This window comes from Gymnoscopelus braueri, assembly GCF_963280865.1.
Source record: "Gymnoscopelus braueri genome assembly, chromosome: 11".
In the NCBI taxonomy this organism is placed as follows: Eukaryota; Metazoa; Chordata; class Actinopteri; order Myctophiformes; family Myctophidae; genus Gymnoscopelus; species Gymnoscopelus braueri.
Window position 1 is genome coordinate 18,999,153 of NC_137613.1, and position 11,432 is coordinate 19,010,584.

General features: G+C 43.8%; 2 protein-coding genes across 2 annotated transcripts in view; one reads left to right on the plus strand and one right to left on the minus strand.

Annotated features, from left to right (window-relative positions):
• The window catches only part of carmil1 (capping protein regulator and myosin 1 linker 1), a 361,807-nt gene that overhangs the window by 200,268 nt on the left and 150,107 nt on the right, over positions 1-11,432 (plus strand). The gene's annotated exons all lie outside the window — the stretch shown is intronic.
• On the minus strand, positions 518-11,015 carry rnf139 (ring finger protein 139). Its single transcript, XM_080442868.1, has 6 exons — positions 10,657-11,015; positions 7,766-8,421; positions 7,009-7,156; positions 5,701-5,807; positions 5,211-5,462; positions 518-3,978 (listed from the first exon to the last, which is right to left on the minus strand). Exons 1-6 carry the CDS (start codon positions 10,820-10,822, stop codon positions 3,169-3,171), a joined length of 2,139 nt encoding a protein of 712 aa, XP_080298994.1. The 5' UTR covers positions 10,823-11,015; the 3' UTR covers positions 518-3,168.

Genomic DNA, 11,432 nt, shown 5'->3' on the forward strand with positions numbered 1-11,432 from the left:
TATCAAAATGCACTTTAAAATACCAAAAGTAGAAAGTACTCATTATGCAGAGTATATATATATATTTTTTTTTTACTTAAGTACAGTACTTGAGTAAATGTACTTAGTTACTTTAAACCACTGCAACACAGCTGAGCCTATTAGGCTACACATTACCCAAAGTGCATTATCATGTCACTATATTATTATCCTTTCGTATGAAATCATCATGTCTTTTTTTTGGGGGGGGTGTACAAAGAATAAGCCCTTTTTTAAAGCTCTTAGCTATGGCTCATGTTGATGAAATGGCACCATCTGTTGGTGTAAGGTATAATAAACAGCCTTTCAGTAACTGATGGTCATGATTTGAATGATGGAAATATGATTATAATTTAAATTAACTTGTGGCTATGTATGTGAATATAATAAGTGTGTAATGTGAATAAGTCTTTGAAATAGATAAGCTTTCTAAAATGTATGGTGTGCATTCGTTTGGCCTCCGGGTGTGTGATGATGTATTTTGCAACAGGGACCAAAACAATATCAAAGATTATTTTATTTACATAATCTCTTTTTAAAACAAAAGGCAAAATTAAACAGCTTTTACCTTTTAAAAAGCTTTTCGAACTACCCAACCCCAATAATCAAGATCCTTCATCACTGAAACAACCGCCCCGAAAAAGCACAGCTTTTCAATACAAATTAGATGCAATTCACTTTCAGAATAAGAGTGATTCTTTGCAGCTTAACTCCTCAAATCAGTGACAACTAACAAAAATGAACACAACATTGTGGTCAAACCCTTGAGATACCTGGGCTTAAAGTCAACGCTATGGACAAAATAACTTTAAACATTCAACGGGTTGCGTTTGAAAAGTTATGGATGCATCAGTGAAATCCAAGACCTGCAGACAGAAGGGGGACAATATCGTCTGAGCTGCCTTATAAACAGCTGAAATGCAATGATCAGAGAACAGTGTTGTCATACACAGTACTGTTCATTTCCATCTTTCATATTAATTTAGAAGACAGTGCTCAAAGTGGATAATTTTGGTTGTGGAGCAATAAGGCTATTGATTATGTCAAATTTCTCAACTTTGATGACTATTTTCCACAAAATATCACAATGGTTTTACATCCGATTCTGAATAAAAAAGGCAGGTAACTGTACATTTTATTGACTAAACACTTTATCCTTTTACTCGTTTTAATATTTATCTTTACATTCAAATTAGCTTTCCAGATACTGTAACTATGGGTAGTAGGAACCCTGATCAAAGATATGGGCCGATTTTCCAGAGCAGCTCAGTGATTTTGTTCCCCTATGAGATCACACCATTTGAAGCAAGGGACACCAACTCAGACATGCCGATTGATCCACAAAAAGAAATCAAACGATGAAACTTTGTTAAAAAATGACATTAGATAACATAAGACCTTGGCTGATGGTGTGATCTTGGATCATACTATATTTTTTGAAATAATCACCTTCCAATGAGGACTGTTTTACTGAAATATACCATTTTGGATTCCACAAAATTCAAATCAAATCATCATGCAAGTCTTCACATCTGCCAAATCTTGAATCCTGAAAAATAACTTAAAAAGAGTCGACCACTGAAACACTGATGTGAAGATAATGAGAAGAATATCAGTATCTGAAGAACACTCCTTTAAATACAACCTTTTCTTAGTCTAAAGTCTGAGTTATACTTGGTTGTGCACTGGTGTCTCGCACGTAAAATTGCAGATCTACAAGGTCAGAACACCTCGCGCTGCAACACATTGCGAGCTTGTAGATCAGCTATTTTTGTACACCACAGTGGCACACAACTAAGTGCAAATCAGGCATAAGGGAAAGAGCATTGATGCGTTTGTTTTATTATTATATGTACAATAACGTACACAAGTGTAAGCCAGGTCACACAAGGGACCAGTAGTTAAAGTAATGATAGAGGTATATTGGTGATTACAGTAGCAATTCACTTTTAATCACACACACCTCTCTCTCTCTCACTCGTGCCAAGCTCTCAAACCACACTCCCATGTACCTCCTTGCATTTTAATTCTTTCCATCTGTTGTTTGTTTTCTATCGCTCTGCCCAAAAGTAGCAGATCTATTAGCTCACAGTGTGTCGCAGATCGAGGCGCACTGTGAGCTTACAGACCAGCTATTTTCGGTCCGTGGCGCCGTCGTACGGCGACGTACAAATCAGGCTTCCGTCTCTCTTAGGGATGCAGCGAGCACACCAGAGCCTCCCCTACAAATCAACATAACATTGAACTGCAGCTTTAAGACCATACCGTACATTATCTAGTCAGCAGGGGTCCACAGTCATTCACACACACACACACACGTGCAGATGCTAGGGCTAGTGCCTAAATGAAACAAAATATGAAAATTGAAATACTGATTATGCCACTTTCCAAATCTCCAAAGGCTCCAGTCCTTTTTTCAGATTGAGCTTCATCAACTTAGCATTCTTCGAAATCAGAATAAATAATGGAATCACGTGGATCTCGAGGTCCACATGGGAACGGCCAACGGCGTGGTATCATGTGAATCTGGGACTTCATGTGGCCAGCCTGTGACGTCAAGTCATCTACGCATCTATGACGTACGACTCCAAATTTGGGCAGGATATCAGCCCCGATCCGAGCCCCATTGACTTCCAATATAGATTTTAACATTTCCAAAAAAAAAAACAGAATGTGACGAAAAAAGGTACTTCATTGGCCTACTGGCAGTGAGTGTGCACAATAGATTTGGCGCTGATCGGTCCAGTCAGTGGTTTGCGAGATTAGCTCCGGATACACAGACAGACATACACACAGACCGAGTCGACCCTTCTCATAGACAGCTTGGCCTCCTACACAGCCACGCTGTAAAAAATAAAAACTTTTCTCAATACAGTGTAGCCCTAGTACTTGCACGCCTCACACACAAATATACACACACACGCTTGCATGCACGGAATCAGAGCAGCAGTTACACCTTCCACAAGCCCTTAAAGAGCAAAACCCTAAAATCAAAGAAAAACTCTAAAAAGAGAGAACATGAGTGACATCCCTGACATTATTCAAGAACAAATGAAAGATGCTGTAGTTGGTGTTTTTTTTCCTCATATTTTTAAACTTAAATATAATAAAGATATATTTATAATTCTCTCTATAGCTCTTTTTTTACGGTCAGTCCCCAGTGGAGTCTGTGTCATCATTTATATAGTCCTCCTCTATGGGCGTGCCTCCATTTTGAGTCCCCCACTCATCCTCGTCGTACTCTATACTGTCATTGTCCTCCAGCAGCTCGTTGTCTGCCTCCGACAGCCCGCCGGCGGCCACCGCGGCGGCCTCTTCCCCTCCCTCCTGGTCCATGGCCTCCGCGGCCCTCTGCCCTCTCCGCTCGTCCTCCCCGTCCGCTCCGGGAGGCACGGCGTCGTCGGGCGCGTCGTCGTCCGGGTCCTGCGGCTCGGCGTAGCCCCCGTTGTTGTTGGAGAAGGCGCCGCGGTCCCGGCTCTCCTCCTCGATGTAGACCTTCTGGTGGCACATTGGGCATGTGTCCTGGATGTACAGCCACTTCCTGAGGCACAGGGCGTGGAAGTAGTGGTGGCACGGCGTGATGCGCGCCGACGCCGAGAACTCCTGGTAGCAGATGGCGCACACGTCCTCGATGTCCCGCAGCTGCCCGCCGCGCACCTCGGGCAGCGAGTTGATCTTCTTGACGGCCGTGCGTCGGTTGATGAAGGTCTTCCAACCGTTCTTGGCCTGCAGGTAGATGTTGAAGTAGGCGTGCAGGCACATCATGCAGGCGCGGATCTTGCTGCCCGATTCGAACATCATGGTGTAGGCGCCGTTGCCGAACATGATGACGCCGAACAGGAACTCGATGACGTTGCCCGTGGAGCGCACGTAGTAGACGTAGTCGTCCAGCTTCTCCCATAGGACGTTGTAGAAGCCGTCGACCATGAACAAACCGTACACCGTCAGGGACACCACCACCTGGAATGGAGTGGGGAGACAGAAGACGGTGAATCAGGGTGAAAAGTCTAAGACAATATGAAACAAGATGTAGATCTCACTTCATGGGACCAGTCTGTGACGGCAGCCACCTATAATGTATATACTGTATGATATACGACTCCATATTTGGCCAAAGTTTCAGCCTGATTGACCGCCATTGGCTTCCAATCTAAAATTAATTATTTACCTTACTGGCAGCAAAACACACACAGACAGTCAGACTCAGACATATTTCTAGACAGTTTGCCTCCTACAGAGCCATGGTGTAAAAATAACACGAATGGCCAAGAGTAAAGACAGGAATGGGTAAGATATAATGGAGAAACTATCCCAGCAGAGCAAGAGACAGTTTACACATTTACACAGGACAAATAGCACAGGACAATGTGTAAACTGACCATAATGAACACCATCCCCTGGGGGAGGAAATGAAGAAGGGAGCAAGAGAAACAGCTAGACAGTTTGCTATAGATGGCACATGGACAATGTGGAACTTAGGTCACAATGAACACAGCTGCCTATTAGGAAAAGGGAGGCGGCAAGAGAGAGTAAACATTAGCTACATATTACATTGTACAGGGCAATGGAGAACCCATCCACTCAGTAGTGCTTGTATACATAGAGTATATCTAGTCCAGGTTCTAAAATGTTGAGAGTAAACCAAAGAATTGGTACAATGGTGTATCATTCATTTCAGCAGGAAGAACTACGTAGTGAAAGGTGTGCGTTAAGGGAAGGAATGTATTCGTTCAACCTTTCAACTTCATTGTCAAATCACAAGTTTACAGGTGTAAGAGTGGGTGAATTTTTTTTTCGTACAAGCTGCCAGCGTTAACCCATTAAAACCAGGAAAGCATCTGTGTAATTTTATTCTTTGGCTATTCAAAAAAATTATAATAGTCGTGCGCTTATAGTAATGAGCTTGTAGATCTGCTATTTTTGAAAAATCGTGAACATTTGTGCAAATCTTTGAATATATGTATTATTTTTTAAAGTGAACATTTCTAACTCAAATCTTTGCTTCTGGAGGTCCCTGGAACAACATACTTTGAGATGGGGGTCGGCCAAATACCAAAAATGTTGGGGGTCCTTGACATGAAAACGTTTGAGATCCACCGACATAGAGACATACGTTTTTCGAAAAACTTCTAGGATGTTGTCGTAATGGGCTAAATGACAACCGAAATGTGCTGACGCACCCCTATGCTTACCTTCAGGCAGAGCTCCACACAGAAGGCGGTGACGGCGAAGAGCCAGGTGTTGAGGGCGTAGTGGTGCCAGAGGGCGTAGCTGAGTGCCACGGGCAGAATGAACAGCGCCAGCGACACCAGCAGCACCGGGAAATGCCGGCGGAACGAGGACACGTGAGAGGCACTCAGGGACATGAGGACGGGATCCGTCATGCCGTGGATGAAGTGCAAGATGGCCGTGAGGAGAAGACACATGTTCCTACTCAGACGGACCTATGGCAGTAAAAAATTACATACAATTACAACTTAAATACAACACAAATTTGTGGTTGTCACTTGTCAGTAAAAAGGCACAATCAATTCACAGTGAATTTCCACACGAGAAAATACACTTGACACCTCGGTTGTTGTGGTGGGTGGGTATCCCAGCTGATGAACCAGTCTGTCAAGATCCAAGATAAATGTTTACCATGACAATACTGATCACAGGATAACCGTGACAACAACATACCAGGCGCTCCTCGGGGTCCAGGCTGCTGAGGCCCGTCTGCAGAGCCAGAATGAAGAACAGAACCGGCGCCACAAATCCCAGGCGCTTGTCCTCCTCCTCTGTTGAACCTGCCAGAGACCAGACGACATCATACTTGTTTATCACTTATTACAATGCGGCGTGGACCCTCCATTGACTGTATTCATTCCCTCCCCGTGCCTAATCTTAACATTTACCCCATTACGACCACAACCAACCCATAGGTTTATGCTTACGGACTTCCCTCATTCTCCTCTCCACACACCTTACAAATGTCGCACAAAGTAGGGCAGCAAATAGTGATTATTTTTACAATTGATTAATCTGCTGACTATCTATTTAGATAGTTTTTCATAATTTAGAGTAGACCATACAACTATAGAAATATAAAAGGTAATAAATGGACAAAATGGTTGTTAATCCTCATCACAACTTTTAATTTCATAATATGGAACAAAAACGTGGGGGAAAAGTGTGAAGTTGTCACCGACGTCACCAAAATGATTATTCTATTGATATAAATGTAATTCAATAAATTGTTAGTTGATAAAACACCTCGGTAAATAATGAATACCGGTAGTTTCACTCCTATCACATAGTTGACTACAAACAAGTTGACTACACTCATTCCGCACACACAGACCCACACCCCTCTCTCCAAACATGTAGATATAAACAACACTCTCACTCTGCTCGTCTCATGCAGCACAAAGAAACAAACACTACTTTTAAAGCCTGGATGCTTTGGGTAGTGTATTGTAATGGGGATGACACTGCATATAGTCTGACAGTCACACATACTGTAGCATGGATTAAAGCAAAATAAAATCTCACACAACATTGTGTTAGGCCAAGTCCTAATCTGCGATTTGTGAAACAGCGTGAAAGGATCCCCCACACACTGGCGCTGCGTTTCATAAACAAGCTAAATATGTCAAATAATTATGTTTTGGTAACCATACAGCCAGTTGAAGAAATTGCAGATTGAGGCTTTAATCTTTGTTTTTACGAAATATCCGAGATCATTCGAGTTTTCTGGAAGATTGAACATGTATTCTATCGCTAGTTTGACCACTTCAAATACTCTTTAATCTTAAAATAACTAATAACCAAAAATAGGCCATCTACAAGCTTACAACGCATCTGTGACGCGTTGTAAGCTTGTAGATTGCCTATTTTCGGTGAGTGACAAGCTTCCATAGAAGTCATGCTGACTATATGGAATCCAAAAGACTGAAATCAGTCGTGGCGACTGAGAACTTTAATCTATGCACATAGTCACACACATACCTATGAAGGCCAGGATGCTGAGACCAAGGTAATGTGCTACTGAGGAGATGACTGCACTCATCCCCAGCACAGTGAGGGTGGAGTCACATCCTGAGATGATGAGGTTACTGGAAAGGTCACAGAACACGTCCCAGCTCAGCAAGTAGCCCTGTAGCAAAACAATAGACAATATTGTCACCTGATAAAATACATAAATCGATCAAATCAATCTGTACAGCCCTTTTCCAACATTACACTTCAAATACAAGTAAAATAAAGTGCATGCAGAAATGTTATTGCTGAAATTATTATTTTTATTTAAGACCAGTGAAAAACTGAGGTAGAAAAAATAAGACATAAAACGGCAGAATAAGGTATCATTATAACTGCTCAAAGGTACAGGCAAGATTACAAATGGCAGGTCTTGGAGGCTGTTCCACAGTCTGTGGCCATAAGAACTGAAAACAACAACCGCTGTTGTGTGTTTTAATCTTGTACAGCCCATTTGGTACAACACTGAAGGTATCTAGTGAATTCTGCAATGCACCTGCCTCTGTTGCCTGTGACTGAACAGAACATAAAAATACATTTCCTTTCCCTGCCAAGAGCATACTCATTATTATACAACACTCTGAAATCTAGTGTGGTCTGGGAAGTTACCGCTTGGAGAAAAAATTGCTTGACCAAACTATGTGCCCAAAGGCATGTACCCTCTAGTTCTTAAGAGTGAACGGCATATTGTCTAATGACACCACAGCATGTAGCTCCCTGGCTTTACCTGTGGGTCAGAACCACTGTCTGCCGTGGCTCCCGTAGCATCTCCGCTCTCTCTCCTCACCGCTCGCACCACGTAGACCAGGATCAGCGCCTGGGCCGTGACCCGGGTCAGCCAGAACACCCGCAGCACGTCTGGGAAACGGATCCTCTTCCAGGTGTCCTCGAGTAGCAGCTGTAGCCCGTAGATTCGGTACATGTGCCGCACCAGCAGGTAAACGTACCGGCACGAGTAGTAGAACCACTTCAGCTTCATGGCCAGGCAGACGAACGTATTGAGGGCCAGCGCCAGGCCGGAAAACACCGCCACCAGCTGCCTGACGTCCACGGGAAGCTCTATAATCAGTCCCCACAGGGGCATCATGATGTCCAGCACCACCAGAGCGGCGAACGCCGAATGGAGGTTGAGTAGGAAGACGTACCCCACGCCAAAGAGGAGCTGGACCGCGGCCATGCCCAGCCACAGCGTCGGCCCGTTGCGGGGCACGAGTCTGAAGCCCAGTGCAGCTTTGTAGTAGGCGCTGTAGAAGTCGATGTGGGAGGTGGCATAGTAGTTGAGGAGGACTGCCGCCGCGCCCAGCATGACGGCAAAGAAGAGGGTGTAGAATTTAAACAAGGCCTTCTGGGAGAGCACCAGCACCACGCTGGAGATGAGGATGCCTGGGGGAGATGAAAAGAGATTCATGTTAGGAAGGATGAGCATTAACAGCATATGTTTAACTGGCACCCGACCAAGCCACCGCCAGGCAAGACAGCAACCAGACAAAATGCTGGTAAATCTAGAAATGTGGCTGTCAATAAAACTTTTATAATGCATCAGCCACTGTGGACAGAGGGCACAAAAAGACTAGTGTCCTGGCCTAGTATACACACAGCCTTAACCAGAATGATACACAATGAAATGAGATGCTCTCATGTTACAAAATAATGATCTGTTTGTGGGCCATAGGGTGTATGCAACTTAGTAATTATCAATTTTACACACAACAAATACATACAATACAATACAAGGGTTGACACTAAACGGTTGTCTGACTGCCCTTGGCAAGTAAGTAAAACGTTCGGGCAGGTGGAGTTTGTTTTCAGGTTGCCCGACCGGCGTTTGAGTGGGGAAGCAACAGTCTTTGTTCACTATAAACACAACACAAAATGTCTGTGGAATTTAAAATAAGAGAGCACAGTTGACATAATATGCAGGTTTTTTCTAAGAATGAAAGAGTTTTCCCTGTTGCTACACTTGTTAAAAATATAAAATAACAAGTGTTCAGTGAACCCATAGTCATATTGTAAAGCTATTGGGATATTTGGCATAAACATTGAGGTATGTCCATATTGCGCAGCCCCAGAATCCACAAGTAAAGTAAAAAATAAGTGCTAAAATGAAGGGTAATTCAAAATGTACCAATCACAATTTACTTTTCGGGCAAGTGGGCATGACCTTTGGGTAAGTAGAACATGACCTGTACTTGCCCAATGGGCAAGTGCCTCTGAGACGTGTCAACCCTTGCAATATAACTTTATCCATAAATCAATTCACATGATACAAAGTTGGTGCTGCAGATAAGCTAAAACAAGAGGAGGACTGCTTCAATTAAACCTTTCCAGAATTTTGGCTAATACATTTAGTCTTACCACGGAACAGTTAATGAAAACCTGAGACCAGTACATGCTCTGGATTTGACTGCTTCTCTTGCCATGTCTAGAACTGTGTGTCAAATAAATCATGGGCTGTCCAAAGGTTCAGTAACTGTTCAAACTGGAACCTCACACATTATGTAACCTAACCCCATTGGCTTCTATCAGTCACTAGCCCTCTGTAAAGGCTGACGGCGTGTTTACTCAGAACGACCAAAACGAAATCAACTGCTCCAGTCCAGATCCCATTTATGACCATGTTTACAGAACACGCTGTGATGGTACCAACAAAAGGACATTAACCCAGGAGCCATTGCATACGATCTAGTTATTCTTTCTTCATACTTAAGAATATTTACAATGTAAACAACATGCAGGTCTATATTTAAGAGACACTTAGCTAGCACTGATGTAAACAACACCTGTCCACCTTCCTAGCTTGGCTAAGTTTGGAAACACAGCAGTGGCAGAATAGCTCATGTCAGTTAGCTAAGCCTCAGTGACATGTTAAATGGTATTGGTATGTTATTACTAGGTCAGACAGGCTGTTTTCTTGTTGGTTGTATGTCTGTTAGGTAACCCTGTGGTGTCTGGGTGAAGTCAAGTCAGTCAGTGTACAACAGTGGTTCTCAAAGTGGGCTCCAGGGACCCTCTGGGTTCCGTTAGGGGGTTCTAAATTAACCCTGTAACTGTCTGTAACTCTGACAGTGTACAAATGGAACCAAATGGACCCTAACGGGTCATCGCAGGTTCAGGGACTCTGAGTGTTACTTGAGGGGGTTCTAAATTGACCTTTACCCTAAGTACCCACTCTGACAGTATACAAATGGAACCAAATGGAACCAAATGGACCCGTTCCATTTGTATACTGTCAGAGTTCAGGGGGGGGGTCCTTGAAATGTAAAAGTTTGAGACCCACTGGTGCACAAGTTAGCAGACGATGCAGTGACAGCAGGTGACAGAGCAGAGCTACACAAGCCGGGTAGCTTCATTCTTTCAGACCCGTTTCGTTCGACAAAGCGTCGCCGCTCGTCGGACCGTACTTTCACCTGAAAAGAAATAAAGTGACGCCGCGACGCGATTCGCGTCGACACTTTCCTTCTGTCTAAAATGACGTCATGTTTATCGCGGCGGCGATTTAGTCCGACTACGGAGTTGTTTAGCCACACGGAGCTGCTAGTCGTGTCGCTGTCATTTTTGTCGCGTATACGCTACGGTTGACAAGAAGAAGCCTCGTCTCTTGGCAGGTCATCATCTTACCCAGGACACGGACACACACGTTCCCCGCCGTCCCGGCCCACGATCCCGATCCAGGGTCATAGTAAGAATTAAAAATGGCGTCGATAATAAAGATGCACGGGACGCGCAGAGCCACATCCAGCGCCACCAAGGCCTGCTGGCCCATCCGGATCTGAGCAGACGCCATGCCGCTGGCTGGCTTCAGGGCTCCGGTGTCCCCATGTAGAATGACACAACGACCGACCGTCCGATCTTCTCCGCTTTGTAATTTCGGGTTTCTATATCTGCCCCCCGAACAGACGTTACTACTTAACGGAGGAGGAGGCCCCGCCGAGCGCCATAATGTATTATGTCCACTACTCTGTTCAACCTCCTGTTGCTATGCGAGGAACGCGGAAGTAGCCGTGAGCCTCTTGGGATGTGACGTGTGTGGGCCGCCGTCAGAAGGTGCGCGTGACGTAGTAGTAGTGGTGGTGGAAAAAGTGCTCAAATTTAACTTTTACTTAAGTAAAAGTATCAATACTGCAATGTAGAAGTACTTCGTTTTACAAGTAAAAGTTCGGAATTCAATTGGTAATCAAAATGTACGTAAAGTACCAAAAGTTCTCATTATGCAGAATGTCCCATTTCACAAGTTTTCAAATATATAAAATGTCTAAGAATTTGGGAAATGTTTTAAAGTAACGTATACATGATTGAACATTCGACAATTAAGCTCTAATATTTCTACAATTGCTTCAAAACCTGTATGTCCAGTCATTTTGGGGCATAAACAAGAAGTTGAAGGATAAAATTAA

What these genes read in the sequence shown, in the direction of transcription:
- rnf139 (XM_080442868.1), bottom strand. Translation starts at nt 10,822, where the DNA reads ATGGCGTCTGCTCAGATCCGGATGGGCCAGCAGGCCTTGGTGGCGCTG. An exon ending in CGTGTGTGTCCGTGTCCTGG is followed by an intron (nt 8,422 to 10,656) that starts GTAAGATGATGA and finishes CATCTCCCCCAG; the next exon opens with GCATCCTCATCTCCAGCGTG. An exon ending in GTGTGGAGCTCTGCCTGAAG is followed by an intron (nt 3,979 to 5,210) that starts GTAAGCATAGGG and finishes ACTCCATTCCAG; the next exon opens with GTGGTGGTGTCCCTGACGGT.